Raw genomic sequence first — 14,568 nt, 5'->3', positions numbered from 1 at the left:
TTCTACGACGCGCAGCGACACGCGAGCGCGAGTTTACATAAGTGCTCCTGTACACGTACCATACAAAGCTCCACACACCCCAATGCTCATAATTTGCTGACAAGAAAACAAAAAAGGAAAAAAAAACGCGGCACCCGTTCTAATTAGGTCGTCGAGTGAGAACAGGGCGTTCGTCAGCACAATAATAATTAACACTGGCTGTAATGAAGCGTACCATAAAAACTAATTGGAGACCCTACGAGCGCTGTCACGAGGGTAGGCGAATACCGGTTTACTCCGATTACGATAGAATCGATCGACTTTCGCTTGATTCGAGCTATTCAAAATAATCGTTGATGAATTAGGTGAAATTAATCAATCATAATACCTAATTATACCGAAAATACGGAAGTTGGAGCCAATTTATCTTACTATACATAGATTAGAATTAATTGAATGCAAAAGGTATCTTATTGCAGACTAATATTATCCAAACACGCCATACTTACGCATGAAATACTTACAAATCCAACTAACTCTGAACTAACTAAGATTTGAAAATAAATGATAGAAATTACAGGGTTGTATTTTTTGTATGTGTTTTGGTGAAGTAAACGCATAAAGTAATAATTATCAATTACTTCTGTTTTCAGTAAATTCAGCAACAAAATATAGCGAACTAAAATTCGATTTAAAACTCTACACCATAGCGGCTAGACTACCTAATCAACGTGGTAATATTAAAAGAACCTAGTGCCAATCAGTAGGACTGTAATTGGTTGTTAAGAAACCGTATTTTTTACCAAACAACTCGCTACTCGACTAAATGACTAAAACAGTCCAAACTCGCCTTAATAGTCACCCCACTCTTCAAAACGCCAATTGTAAGTAGTTTGTAATCGATCAACGCTAATGTAGTAAACATCCAGCCCGTATTTTAAATCGAAAAGCCATCGTGTTGCCGTCTATCAACTAGTTGAAAAGGGAAATCAGTCAATAATGCACTAATTTCCCCTCCTTAATGGCTCAGTCCGGCCCTCTACTCAGACACTATTACGACACAGCGAGTTAGTGCCTAATGAAATAACTTGGTACCTAAACACTTGTCGAGATATGCTCATGGACGTTATAACATTATTTACTTGGTACAATGTTGCATGCGACAGTAAAGATGTTGGTATTGAGAAATTATTGTCTCCTTGTACAGACCAGGGAAACTTCTAGAAGAAATTATTGTAAGTCTTGAGTTTTAACAGACGTCCGGTTTGAAATTGCGTTGTACATTTGTAAGTGTATGTAGCACTGTATCATTCAACCCGATTGTGATGCATCTATTTTTTAGGTGATAGATTGACTCTTCTTTATAACATGTAATTTTGTCTCGATTTGGATAACGCAATTTTTTTAGAGAGTGTTCCTTTATTACGTAAGTTAAAACTTTTATTGGACGTAAAATAGTGTTTAGTGTATCAGTACAGTGATAAAATCTAAAATTATTTAATTTAACAGGAACTAACTAAGGAATTTTTTAATGATTTATTATTATGCGAATTCAAAATATTATTAATAATCCAATAATATTTCATTAAGTAGGTACTTAATAAGTACCTACTTATAAATAAATGTATTGAAATTATATACGATTATAATTAAATTATAGTTTTTATACACGATAGAATTTACGTCGACCATTAGTGTAAATTACACTTTACCACAGATAATATATTCGTCTTGGCGCCAAATTTTACCTTTCTACCCTGAACCGAAACATTCCGAAGATAGTCGATCTTATCCGAATAACCATCACTCCATGTTCAACACAAAGGAACATACATGTTAATTAATCGTCATTAAAATAAACTAAAACACGTAGAAAATTAGTACAAAATTATCATTCTCATAAAATTAACTTATCGCAGCCTTATCGCGCATGCTTAATAAAGCACCTTACAAACTACTATAAAATATAAGTGGTACGTCCAATTATATAACCATTAGGACTTTCGCTCCGAAGAAATGGCCTATTTGGTTTATTAAAAACTAGAAACCCGCTTCGGCTTGGAACGGGTGCAATGTTTATTGGAATTACTGTTGTTTGTTGACTTTACACATTAGAAACTAAAAAACAAACTTTTCATTTATTTCCTTTTAGTTTACACAATACTAACTGAAATTCAGTAGGGATATCGTGTAGTGTTCGTGGATGTATATTGTTTGTCTTTACTTACAAAATAAAAAAAAATGTTTATCTAAATCTAGGATCCTTGTGTAAAAATATTTAAATTCACATAGAGTCAATAACGACAGATGTATACTTACTACAGATATACTTTTTTGGATATCTGCTCTGTACATCTTTTACTGCATAATTACAGCTGTAAATTAAATGTACGATATACTATGTAAGTGTGACTTAAATATAAGAGCTCTAATATTAGGATTATTGACAATAGGTCTTGTGAAGTTTATTATAATAATAAATACAAACTTATAAATACTCCATATGTAATAAATTATTATGGATTATCAAACTATTAAAATACACCGGATCCCGTATATAAATACCGCGAATACAAAATCAGATAAATTATAAGTATTTTTAGTGGTTCTAGAATCTCATAACTTTGGAAACCAATAATGGTAAATCATGATTTATAGGCTTCAAATAAGCTCTGTCTTAAAATACGTATAATATATAATAAGCTTGATATGTTTTTTGTTAACCTTTGTATTATTTCGTTGAATATGTGGATATCCTCATTAAAAACTTAGATAATGTAAGTATAGAAGGAGGAAAGTCATGACCAGGGACCTGTAATGCCCACCAAAGTTTAAGCAACATAATTTACCATTTCACGTATCATACCTACGTAGAAAATCGACCTTCAAGTATAAGGGGTCAGTAGCATTGAGAATACAATGCTAATGGACATAAGTAATAAAGGCGCTATTATCATTAACCGTAATTGCTAGCTAGTCGTATGCCAGTCTGTTGGTAAGCAAATTAAACTCTTTCTGAATTGGCAGCCCTAAATGATGACGGCCGATCGATAACAGTAACTAATGTAAATTGTTAACTTTAACAAAAACAATAATTACCTTTTTAATAACTACAGCAATAGTTTACGATTCATATATTAGTGTTATCTACTATTTTAAACTACAAAGGTGGCAATAATCATTGCATACTTATTGAAACTCATACTCAAAATTATTTATTAACCAGGCCCTTTAGGCCTCTCATATTTTTATCACTATTCCTAAGGTCCATTTCCGCCAGCTACGTTATTTGAGAACAACTGGCAAGAAATACGACTGGTATTCTTTTTTTGTTATGATTACGTATAAAGTAATTTGGTAAATTTTCAAATTAGTTTTTAATTTTTAATATTTTTGGAACACTTATTTCATAAATGTTATTAACATCAAATTGGCCCAATTGATAAACTGTATATGTATATTTATAACAACTCTTTAATCTTAAGATGTCGTAAGAGTGGCGTAGAAAGGTAAATCAGCTCAAAGAACGTCTTTGGCTTGGAGAGGTGTGGAGGAGAGAGTATTTAGAAAAATCTATATGGGATTTTTTCCCCGGTGTATATTTTTTTCTACTAATACGTTTAGGTTTTGTCCTCCTAGTCCTATCTTATAACATCCTGGGGATGAATAATAATAATGACACATTATATTCTGAGTCTACCACCACACATTATGACTATTACAATAGAAAAACTTTTATCTACGCTATTATTTACAGTACTATCAACAAAACACGGATTCCAAAAGCCCAAAGTACGTTATTAGTTCACATTAGCCGTACCAGGGAGGGCTCGCAAACTACCTCGCTATTATGAACCATTACTGTGTATTAAGTTTTTTTGATTAGCCCTAATTAAGCGATGGCGGACCGCTACCAAAACATAGAATTTATTCCCGCCACCTAATTGTCTCATAGGTGTGACAGCCATTATTTTAATTGCGAATGGCGGCTTTAATTGCGGCTTACGTTTCTTTCTATGTGCTTTTAATGACGCTGTATAATGTATCATGTTATGCCGTGGCCTTGTTTCTTGGGGTACCTGCCCGGCGCCAACTGTAACTTTGATAAGGATAATAGTAGGTAATTTTTAACTGATCGCATAAAAGTTACTAAAAGGAAATAACGAATCACTTATATACCTCCAAATAAAGTCTTCGCGGAATAAAAATTAAAATATCTTAAAATAATTTATAGATTTTCTGATAAAATTATGAATCTAAACATGTCAGTACACTGTGCATTTATTTAATCCTAACTGTATGTCATAAACCATCCTATGTTTAAAACGACTACTTTTCCTGCGATACTATTCTCAACCTCTAAAAGATGTCATCGTTAAGGATGAAGTTAAGAGTTTGCGCGTCGGCTGAAGGTTTTTTATTTACTTTCATTTGGGCACGAGCTTTAACCCTAAACCAAATATTTTTTTAATATATTTAATAAAAGCCGCAAGATTTACAAAATTGTAATTTAGAATCAATATTCGAAGACTAAATTAGTAACATACTATTTTCGCGAATTGAAGAGAAAATTTCAATGATAACGCTATTCTATAACTATATTCAATAATTACTTTACATAAAAATATAGTAAAAGATAGACAGAATCATACAGAATCGCTCTTGAACATTTTGTATGCAAAGCGCCTAGAATAACGTTACAAATTAGGGGGGGAGTCTAGGTGGGAGGGGTCCGGCATTCGATGCTATTTACCATACGTGGGCCTACTATTTTTTCACAGTTTTTTCAGTTTCTTTTGAACGCCATTTTCCATGGCCTCGCCGGCGACCAGGCTAAAGGGAATTCCTTTTTTTGTGAAATCAGTTAATTGCATATACGAAAAACTAGCATAGTACATCGATTGAGTCATATATTGCTTGCTAGCTTTATTCAAAATGTTATTAATTGGTATTTTATTATCAGTAACACCGAATATGGAAAATCAGTATCGAGTCAATAGTCTTTTGCAATTTAGTTAGGCCTTAAAAGGCATCGTGTCTGATTTGGGATTTTATATCCTGTTTTCACGGTGCTAAAGTCAGCTTTTATTTGGTGGTGCCCGTTTGGAATTCCGTACAATACGACGTGGTGAAAGTTACGCCAGATAAGAATAGAATTATCTTAATTATCAGGGTTTTTAAACAGGCCATTTTAAATCTGCACGTGAAGATAAAGTGCTCTATATGCCTTTTAAAGTATATTGTGAGTTCGATGGATTATTACAAGTATATTACACAATTAGAATTCAAATACAAAGTCAAGAGAGAGTTATATGTAATACAAATTAAAGTACATACTTTGATTATAATGAATATTAAAAAAAAGAGTTTTAACCTAATCTAGACTTGATTACTTACTATGTCACATACTTACTACTCTGTGGTCAATAGCCTTATCGAGTAGAAATTGTCTTTAAGAAAATGTTATATTAGTATTCTTTAAAATAAATAAAATGAATAAACATTGTTTATTTTAAACGTTTATCATGTAATATTAATTTGTCCAATACTAGAAGTGCTACATTATTATAGTAAACGTAAACGCACCAGTAATTCTGTCACAACACAATAAGAAATCTTTTAGAATTTGTAGGTTTTTCAAATTATAATTGTAATATGACTTATTTAATACAACATAGTCTTTTTGCAAACGATTTAACTATTTCCTAATAACAAATGTATACAAGAAACCACAAATAGATATTTCTTAACTTTCATTTAATGCTGTATGTATGTATATTCCTAATATGTATGCTACGGGGAAATGATACTTTAAAACATGCATGCAAAATAACATATAATATACAGACATTTACAATATTGATATATTCCTATTATAAACCTGTGGAACCGTGTGTATTTCTAATACTGATATTCAGCCAGTGTTTGCAATATTTTAAACTAAGCGACGTAATATTTGTAAAATTATAGCACCAGTGTTTCATTTGTATATTGCTGACAAACAAAAATCCACCTAATACCAATCATCGAAACTGTTATTACTCTGTATGAATCTTAAAAATCTTTGCAGCATACACATATACTAACATTTAATAAAATATATTAAACAATATGTAATATTTTAATATAATTGAAATTAAAGTACAATAAATGTATTTAAATAAAAAAATTAAAGAAAATAAGTGTAAATATCAAAATACAAATAATCTCAATTTCATATTCTATACCTTTAAAGCACATATTTATAAACTAAATTGTTATTTTAATATACAAATTAAATTAAATCATATTTTTAATTATAATTCTATACAATTACATTTTTTAAATCATATATTTGACATTACTATTACTTTTAGGATTATATTTTAAAAAGTATTACTTGTCAAGTTTTTACTCAAGAATAAATCACGAAACGTGAATGAATACTGAACAGAGTAACCTATTTAATCCAGAGAAACATAATTTTAATTGCAACCTTTCTTTTACATGTAAAGCATCTACTCGCCCGTATGACTTTCTACATGAAGGCAAGTTCAATTTACGTACTTTTCTAATTACAAAACAGTTATGACTGACTTTAAAAAGGACAGGATTCATGAAATGACTATATTTTATGAGTGATTTATACAGTTTCCTTCAAATATGTTGTTTTTCGTTCGTTCCACGTGCTCCAATTTTTAATGAATCCAGTATTAACAACTAATAATTGTTAACATCCACCATAATCTGTATCGTCCTGCAACTAAGACGTTTGTAACAGCGTCGAAATATTATTATTTTCATTCTTGATCATTATACCATTTATTTTAATTCTTGATTCAACCGTGTTTTTATATTGTCTTACTGGCCAAACTGGTCTTCAGCCTTCAATAAAAATTAATTAATAAATATATATTTTTTATTATAATTCACTCTTAACATCACTTTTCTAAACACAAAAGATTTCACTAAAAATTTATTGCTTACTCTAATTGCGAGTCCAATCAGTATGTAAGTGGTGTCTAACAATGGATTTTTAAATTTAAATTTGCTATGATTATATTCGAACAATCGAGTGAACGCGTCGAGTTGAGTGCCCACGCGCCGCGCTACGGGGGCCGGTAGTACCCCATGGGCTACACTACTACTTAGAACTCTTTATTACAGCGATTTCTAACCTATCGAATCTACTCAATCGGTAGGATCGATCTGTCGAACTGAGATCGCGCTCTATATTTACCACCTTTTATTTCCATCGGGCCCGGCAAACAGAAAAGTTTTTATTAGAAAAAGAATTGCTAATAGTGGCCCTATTGCTAGCAATGTAGCCATGACTCCTCTAGATACCAGCGCCGTTAATTCCTGGTGCATTTGCCACAACTGATTAACTATCGATCGATAGAAGAAAGCAAAATTACATGCGAGGCATGACATCTTAGTTCTCAGGAATAACAACGCATGAGTGGTATTACAGGCATCAGATTACACGACGAGTTGCTAACAGATAAGCAGAAAAAAAAGAAAACAAAACCAACATAATACAGATAACAACACGGCAATAGACAAACTAGACGTAAACACTTCAACCGAATGTTCATCACATCTGTAATCCAGTTACAGAGCGATAAATGAAACGTAATTGAAAGGAAATTACGCAATAAATGGGAGGTTATTATTGAATTTAATGTTAAATTAATCGTAAAGCCCCCCTCTAACCATCTGTCGTGCGCCCCCTACTGATCAGACGCTTTATCGATGCGTTCACAACAATCAATTTGATTATTTGGCAAGTGCTTTTCTAAATGTTTTAAGAGGTTTTTGGAACTCGAATGTGTACAATTAGTAACTTGTCTATTAATTTTAAAATGCCATCTGTTAAGTTAGAAACAACACTAGTGGCTAACCCTGGCTTCGTCCGGATCCTTATAACATTGTGAGTTTAGTGTCACTCTAAAATAATGTACCTAGCGAAGAGTGAATGAATTTCTATTATCAGTGTAGAGATTTCAGAATGTACATTCCATAAAATGAAATTTACTCTCTTCTTTAGATTTGTTATCGTTTCTTGTTCTTTTTCTCTATGTATTTATAATAAAATTGTGACCAGATGAAGTTGTTTGTCGGTTTATCTGCTTGTGTAAGGATTCACGTAAAAATAACGATGAAATGTGCACAGAATGTGTTGTCAAATATGGACCAACAGAGCTAAAAAAAGCTAACAAGAAAACCTTTCAAAGGCGGGAATAATTAATCTTGAGATTATTTTCGACATGCCATCCACAATTTTAATAATATTTTTTTATCCAATTAGGTGTTATTTTACGGAAGTCCACTTCATTACTTAATGGATTTGTAGTATTTTGTTTAATTCTGCTACCATTAGCATGTGTGCGACCACAAATATTCAGGGCAAAATCCTGGTCACCGCTACTGGATGCGTTACGACCTTCTGTATTAGTAATCAAATTCCAACTGTTATCTACACCTATATTGCGACACGTGTTTCGCCTCTGAACGAGGCATCATCGGGCACTTAATGTAGTTGAAAGTTTAGTGTACACTGTTAGGCGACCAAAATACGAAGGAGACAAGAAATTAAAAAAAAAGTTTAGCAATATAATACTAGATGGCATTGTACAGATGCCTTACTTATTGTTGTTACTTGATCATCATAAATAGGCTACCAATGTTGAACATAAATGTACAAATATACACGTGTGCGAAGTCGTGTACAATATTTGTGAAGAATTGTAAAGTCTTTAAAAATTTACTAAGATTCTTAAGGATTGTATATTTATTATTTTCTATTAAGAGAAACCATAGTCGCTGTTGAAAAAACACGTATATTTCAAAAGTGATAAATAATCCAAACATAGAAAAATAGTTTTTTAAACATATATAAAAATGTCGTGAGATATATAGATAGACTAGCAAATTTCAGCTGTTTCTCTTGCGTGGATCGGAACCGAATACATACACAAATCTACGGATTTGAATAAATGTTTTGATAACAAGACGTATTATTCGCTACACAAACTCTATATTAATTATCACACTGTTAAAATTAATATATAATATTTTATTAAAATTTTAACTACTCATACAATATTAGACGTACATATTATTTTTTATTGTTTAATCCTGCTACTTGTCGTCAATGCACGATATTGATAGTAAGTTTCCTTTAATAACGAGATACGCTGGTGGCAGGTACGTGAAGGATTATAATCCTATCATCCTTCACCGGAGTCCCGTCCGAGCATAAATTCAAATCATCGTGTTAAAATCACCAGGCTTGATGGTATGAAGGGCAACCGTGTGGAGATCGAAATGACATTAATAGCTTTCAATTGAGTCACTAGTTCCCATTACTAAAAATCTCCTCCTAAACCTAAAGTTATGAGATACAATGCCACTGCATCTTCAGCAGTGTATTCCGCTTAAAGGAGGTGGCAGCATGATCTTATATTAAAGGTGCAAGTATAAAAAGAAAATTAAATTATTGGAAACCCTAACAATTATCTACTCTACTACAAATAGTTTTATTAGGAACTTCTCTTAATAAGTCTAATTTATCAGATGTCCACCTTCATTTCGAGGTGTGTAGTTTTATGAACACCTTGTTATGTAGAAGAAAAAAAGTATTCTAAACAATCTATTTAGCTTGATTGATATTTTTATACATATATTTAATTTAGTGACCTACGCTAGACGCTTCTAGCGTAGGTCACTAAATTAAATATATTGGCTATATATAGCGTAGTATATATAGCCAATAAAAAAATACAAAATGTATACTCTAAGAATAATTTTATGAAATCCCTTTTAAATTTCAAATATGCGTTGAAGACCCTAATATTTATATTAAAGATGTTTTAGAGATGCTAGTGTAATGTCCCCTTAAAAATCAGAGTCAACTCGCTGGCTCGCAAGTTAGCCCGCTGGGTGTAAAGCAATCAAGTGGACACTTTACACAAACAGTTTGATACCTGATATACAAATGTACGAATATGCAAACGGCCTATATCGAGTGGCCCGCGACACCAAACGCGTCTGCATAATACATCGCCGTACGCTGTTACTGTACGTCGGACTTTAATTATATATCTGCTACAATTTCGCCTTTTTTCGTGTATTTTTCACATTTCCTCCCCCTTCAACCACCCTTCCACCCTGCTGCCGAACGGCCGCAGAAAAAAAACGTCGTGCGTGTGTGTATTGGAAGCACTCCTGTGTATTGTTGTGACTACGCTTGCTGGACAACTCCGGATGCGTACTCATATCACCGATATGAGACAAGTTTAATAACATGATCAAGCGCGAACTGCCAACTGCACGCAAAAGACAATCAGCCTCTCGCAAATAAAGAGCAGCGCGCGCGCGATAGAAGCAAAAAAACATTAATGCAATTAAACTTGTAGAATACGGCACAGATTTCTCGATAAGCCGCGCTCAACTTTTCCTGTAACAGGCTGTTATTTCACGATTTAAAATCGGTTCTCAACCCGTTAATGACGCGAGTACAAGTGCAGATCGACGGCTCCGTTCGGCCGCGGACCAATCTATTTAATAACCCCCGCCGGTGACACCCCACCCGGCGGCCATCGCCAATTTTCACCCCCACGGCACCCCGCTCGGACCCCCTAGCACCCGCCCTGAAAAAAATCCGGAGCGTTTTAAAATTAATGAGTAAAAATCTACACACACATCGGCGCGGACAATGCTATGCGTGTGTGCCACGCCGACCGATAATGACCACACTTCGTCCGCCAAATTATGACGTGATACAAAGTACGCCCGCAGCCAACGGGCCCTCAACTGCCCTACGAGCGGTTCACGGATGACGCCATCCGATGTGACCGTACATAGACGCAACGGCCGCTTTGCCTTTTCCATTAGGACCAAACTATCCGAAGAAAAAAATCGAGCACAAATTGAAAATTCGTACGGATGCGCTAATTCCGAATGGAACGGTACCGCGGCGCGAAGCGAACGCAGTTAGATAACATTTGTAGAGCGAGGGGAGAGGGGTGTCACCCCTACGCAATGCCGTTTTTATTTTGGCCGGCCCTTGCCCCCTTACCCCCTTCGTTCGTCCAACTTCATCTGAATAATTACTGATTTTTTCCGTGTACCGCTGATTATTCCGAATGTTACTTGTTGATTATAATTTTTTCGACTTCGTTTATTAGTCAACGCGCGCGGCCACAGTATCGCTGTTTGGGAATTTACTATTTATCGTATACTTTTATTGTGCGGCATTTTAATTCTGAATTCTTTACTTTTACTTTAACGTGTATAGGGTTATTTCGTAGAGCGATAAAATGAAATTATGCTAAAATTATATTATTAATACTATTTTTTTGGTCCGTTGGAATAAACACAACTTACCCATTTTTCTAAAGAATTGTAATGGAATGTAGTGCATATCCCTCTCCTACCGATGTACTTTGGCGGGACACCAGTGGACGATGATAAGATTGGCTAGAGATCAGGTCTGTTAGCCTAATTCCCAGAGGATGTTACATTACTATCAAAACAATAGGATCATTACTAACAAGCCTCCAATTACCAATGTAGTAAACTCACTAATATTATGAGTTTAAAAATAAGGTTGTTTATTAATTTATTTATTTTTAACCTTTTAACGTCTTAAAGAGTCAATGAGGTATTACGAAATTTGGTATTTTATCATATTAATACCTGGGATGAAGAAGAACTTAGGCTACTTTTTCGCCCGATCAAATAATTTTGTACCATCCACGCGACGCATTGAGGCACGCTTATTTATTTTTCCAAACACATAAATTGTTTAGATATACTCAGAAACAATGAAACAATAGTCAGAAAAAGAAAGTGTTTTAAGCGATTTAATCGTATAAGGCATAAATGTAATTTATTTAAAGCTGCTATTTAGATATGATTATATCTGTTAACATAGGTACCCTAGTTTATATTAAAGTCTTAACTTTAAGTACATAATCATTTTTTTCGCTAAAACTATAACTTCATTGATTACTTCAATATTTATTATATTTACATATTATTCTTGACTAAAAAATAACCTCAGAATTATTATATTAACCAAAAAGCGATATAGTCAATTTCCTATTTTTTTATAGTTCATATGGTTTATTATCATGCAATTATGAATACAGTCGCATAATGGTATTAAAGAAGTTCAGGAATAAACCCCAATTATCCCGATCTTTGACATACATCGTATCGTGAGAAACTTGGCAAAATAAAACAACCAAAGTGGATAATTAGAGATCTCGCCAACGATGCACCAGGACATTGTCAGCAAACCAATAGAGTTGTTACAGCTCTATCTATTTACTGGTTATACGGTTTTATACAATGTATGATGTTTAGTAATTAACTATTTTTTATCTATGGCCACAGATTCCAACTCCAAATATTTTGTATTGATTAACCGCAGATTCCAACAAACACGATTTATTTTTATAACTGCTGCAGTTTAACAATTTTATAAAGCTTTATTTTTTACACAGAAATGTTGATGATGGCTTGTATCAATGATAATATGCGTAAAAGGATAGTAAGCTCTGATTCGGCAGATGACTCATGCCGCCTTATTTCCGATGTCGCGGATTCGATTCCTTGTTCCGTACAAATAATGCATGAGTATGATTGTTTGTATTTATCTGAGTGTTTTTAATGTCTATTGTTTATGTATCTACAGAAAAAATATATCGGAGTATTTATATCAGTTGCCAAGTACCCCTAACACTAGCTCTGCTTAACTTGGGACGTGATGGCGCTGTGTGAATTATCAAGGGTTATTATTATTATTAATATTATATTGGTATATTTCACTCCGTCTCCAAATAATGGGACGAAGGTAACGTAAAGATGAAATATTACCTAATGCACTTTTTCTATTTGTATAATTTTTTTCTAACATTTAACATAACATTTGTTTAGGTATTTGTAATTGACGTGCGTCTTAATTGATGAATAAACCTATTGAATCTATTTCAAAAGCTTAGGAAATTAGGAGAATGGAGCAGTCATTAGGAATAAATCAGAACATTGATATTCAGTCAGTTATAATGATTAAATTATAATAAAACAATAATGTGTAAAACATAATTGCTATGTATTTAAATAAAGATGCGATAGTGAAATATATATATATAAATCATCAATTTAAAATATAAAAATAAAGCTTCAGTCTAATCGTATTATGTAGTCAGGCAATAAATCTTTACAAATATATTTTATATGAACTTGCTATCATAAAATTATTTAGTAACTTCAGATTTATCTGAAACAAATTAATAACGGCAGTGTCAGCAGAGCGACAGGCGACCTTAGAAGACCTTTAAATGTACTACACTTTCATGACTTATGTGCAGCCAAGGTGCAGCCAACGATGGTGTTAATCAAAGGCTTATAGAAGATATAATAGTATATCATAAATATACGCAGAACAAACTATGTCGATCATAAAAGCAAGACTATAATCAAAACCATGTTAAGAAAATTTAATTTAAAAATAATAAATGTCGTGCCAGCCAATGGCCTGAATATCCTCCTGTACCTACACATATATTGTTATTGTAAAACCGTACTCTATATTTTATATGAGATCAATCAGATGCCCTAATACGGAATTCCTTATTTTTTACTCCACTTTAGTATTAATCATTAGGAGTTTTTGTGTCTTCAATTATAGAGTGAGCAATTACAGTCATTAAAATTAATTGCACTGTTTAATTGCAATATTTTTATTTTTATATTTAATGATATCAAAATAATATTCTATACCAAAAACGACGGTTGTAATCAACAACTAATTAAGAGAGTGAATGGAAACAAACGAAAACTTTAATTATGCTTATTCGACAAGTGACAAGTCGGTCCGATGGCGTGGCGATCACTTTGGCAAGGATTTCGGAGGGGCCGCCCACCGCCCGGCGGGCCGCATTTTTTCCAACCACCACAGAAGGGGTTGATTTTTTAAACTGATGACGCGCTTTCATTCGCGCTGTGCAACTTCGCCGCGCGGCTGTGTGGGTACCGCTCGCGATAACTAAAAAAAAATAAAAATATATGTGAAAACTCTATGCAATAGTGCGCCGTGTTCCGTTTCGTGCCGATATCTACTCCGTTCCGTTTTACTGTTAACAAAAGAACTTTGACGAACAATAAACAAGTTATGCGCGTTCTATGACCGTGTTAGAATAAGCCCTCCGTAATATTGTGGTCGTTTTTCCTTCACTTGGTAACTTTTAAAAAGTTTCGCAAACTTTTCGTAGTGTTGCCGCGGCGAATACGCAGTGCCCGAACTACAGCGAATTTCCCAATGTGTCGGAAATTAAACAGTGTTAATATTAGAATAACAAAGTGAATATTACAATAGAAGTGGAGAGAATGACATTGTCCTTCGTAAGTTTATTATCTTAATTAGATTTTATAGTTTTTTTTTTATTATTTTACATATTTATATAATTTGGTCTTTAAAATTTTACTTTACTTGTCGAGTTTGATTTATTATACGTACTAACCTAAAACTTCAAAAAATATTATCTGATTTTTTTACAACTGCTTTAAATACTTCTTAGCAAATTTATGCGTAAAAGG

At 33.3% G+C, this 14,568-nt stretch overlaps 1 protein-coding gene across 7 annotated transcripts in view; it reads left to right on the top strand.

The window, feature by feature from the left end:
* Window positions 1-14,568, top strand: part of LOC131846627 (POU domain, class 6, transcription factor 2) — a 162,916-nt gene that overhangs the window by 101,897 nt on the left and 46,451 nt on the right. For 5 of the 7 annotated variants that reach the window (XM_059195990.1, XM_059196016.1, XM_059196008.1 and 2 more), the window contains exon 4: window positions 6,474-6,506. The exons of the other annotated variants lie outside the window; for them this stretch is intronic. In XM_059195990.1, the coding sequence (XP_059051973.1) occupies window positions 6,474-6,506 (33 nt within the window). The remainder of the gene's footprint in view (window positions 1-6,473; window positions 6,507-14,568) is intronic. 7 annotated transcript variants of the gene reach the window in all.

This window comes from Achroia grisella, unplaced genomic scaffold (genome assembly GCF_030625045.1).
Source record: "Achroia grisella isolate CSIRO2021 unplaced genomic scaffold, CSIRO_AGI_Agris_v1 utg109, whole genome shotgun sequence".
Taxonomy (NCBI): domain Eukaryota; kingdom Metazoa; phylum Arthropoda; class Insecta; order Lepidoptera; family Pyralidae; genus Achroia; species Achroia grisella.
The sequence above is the reverse complement of the archived record's forward strand: the minus strand, read 5'-3'. Positions and strand labels throughout refer to the sequence as shown.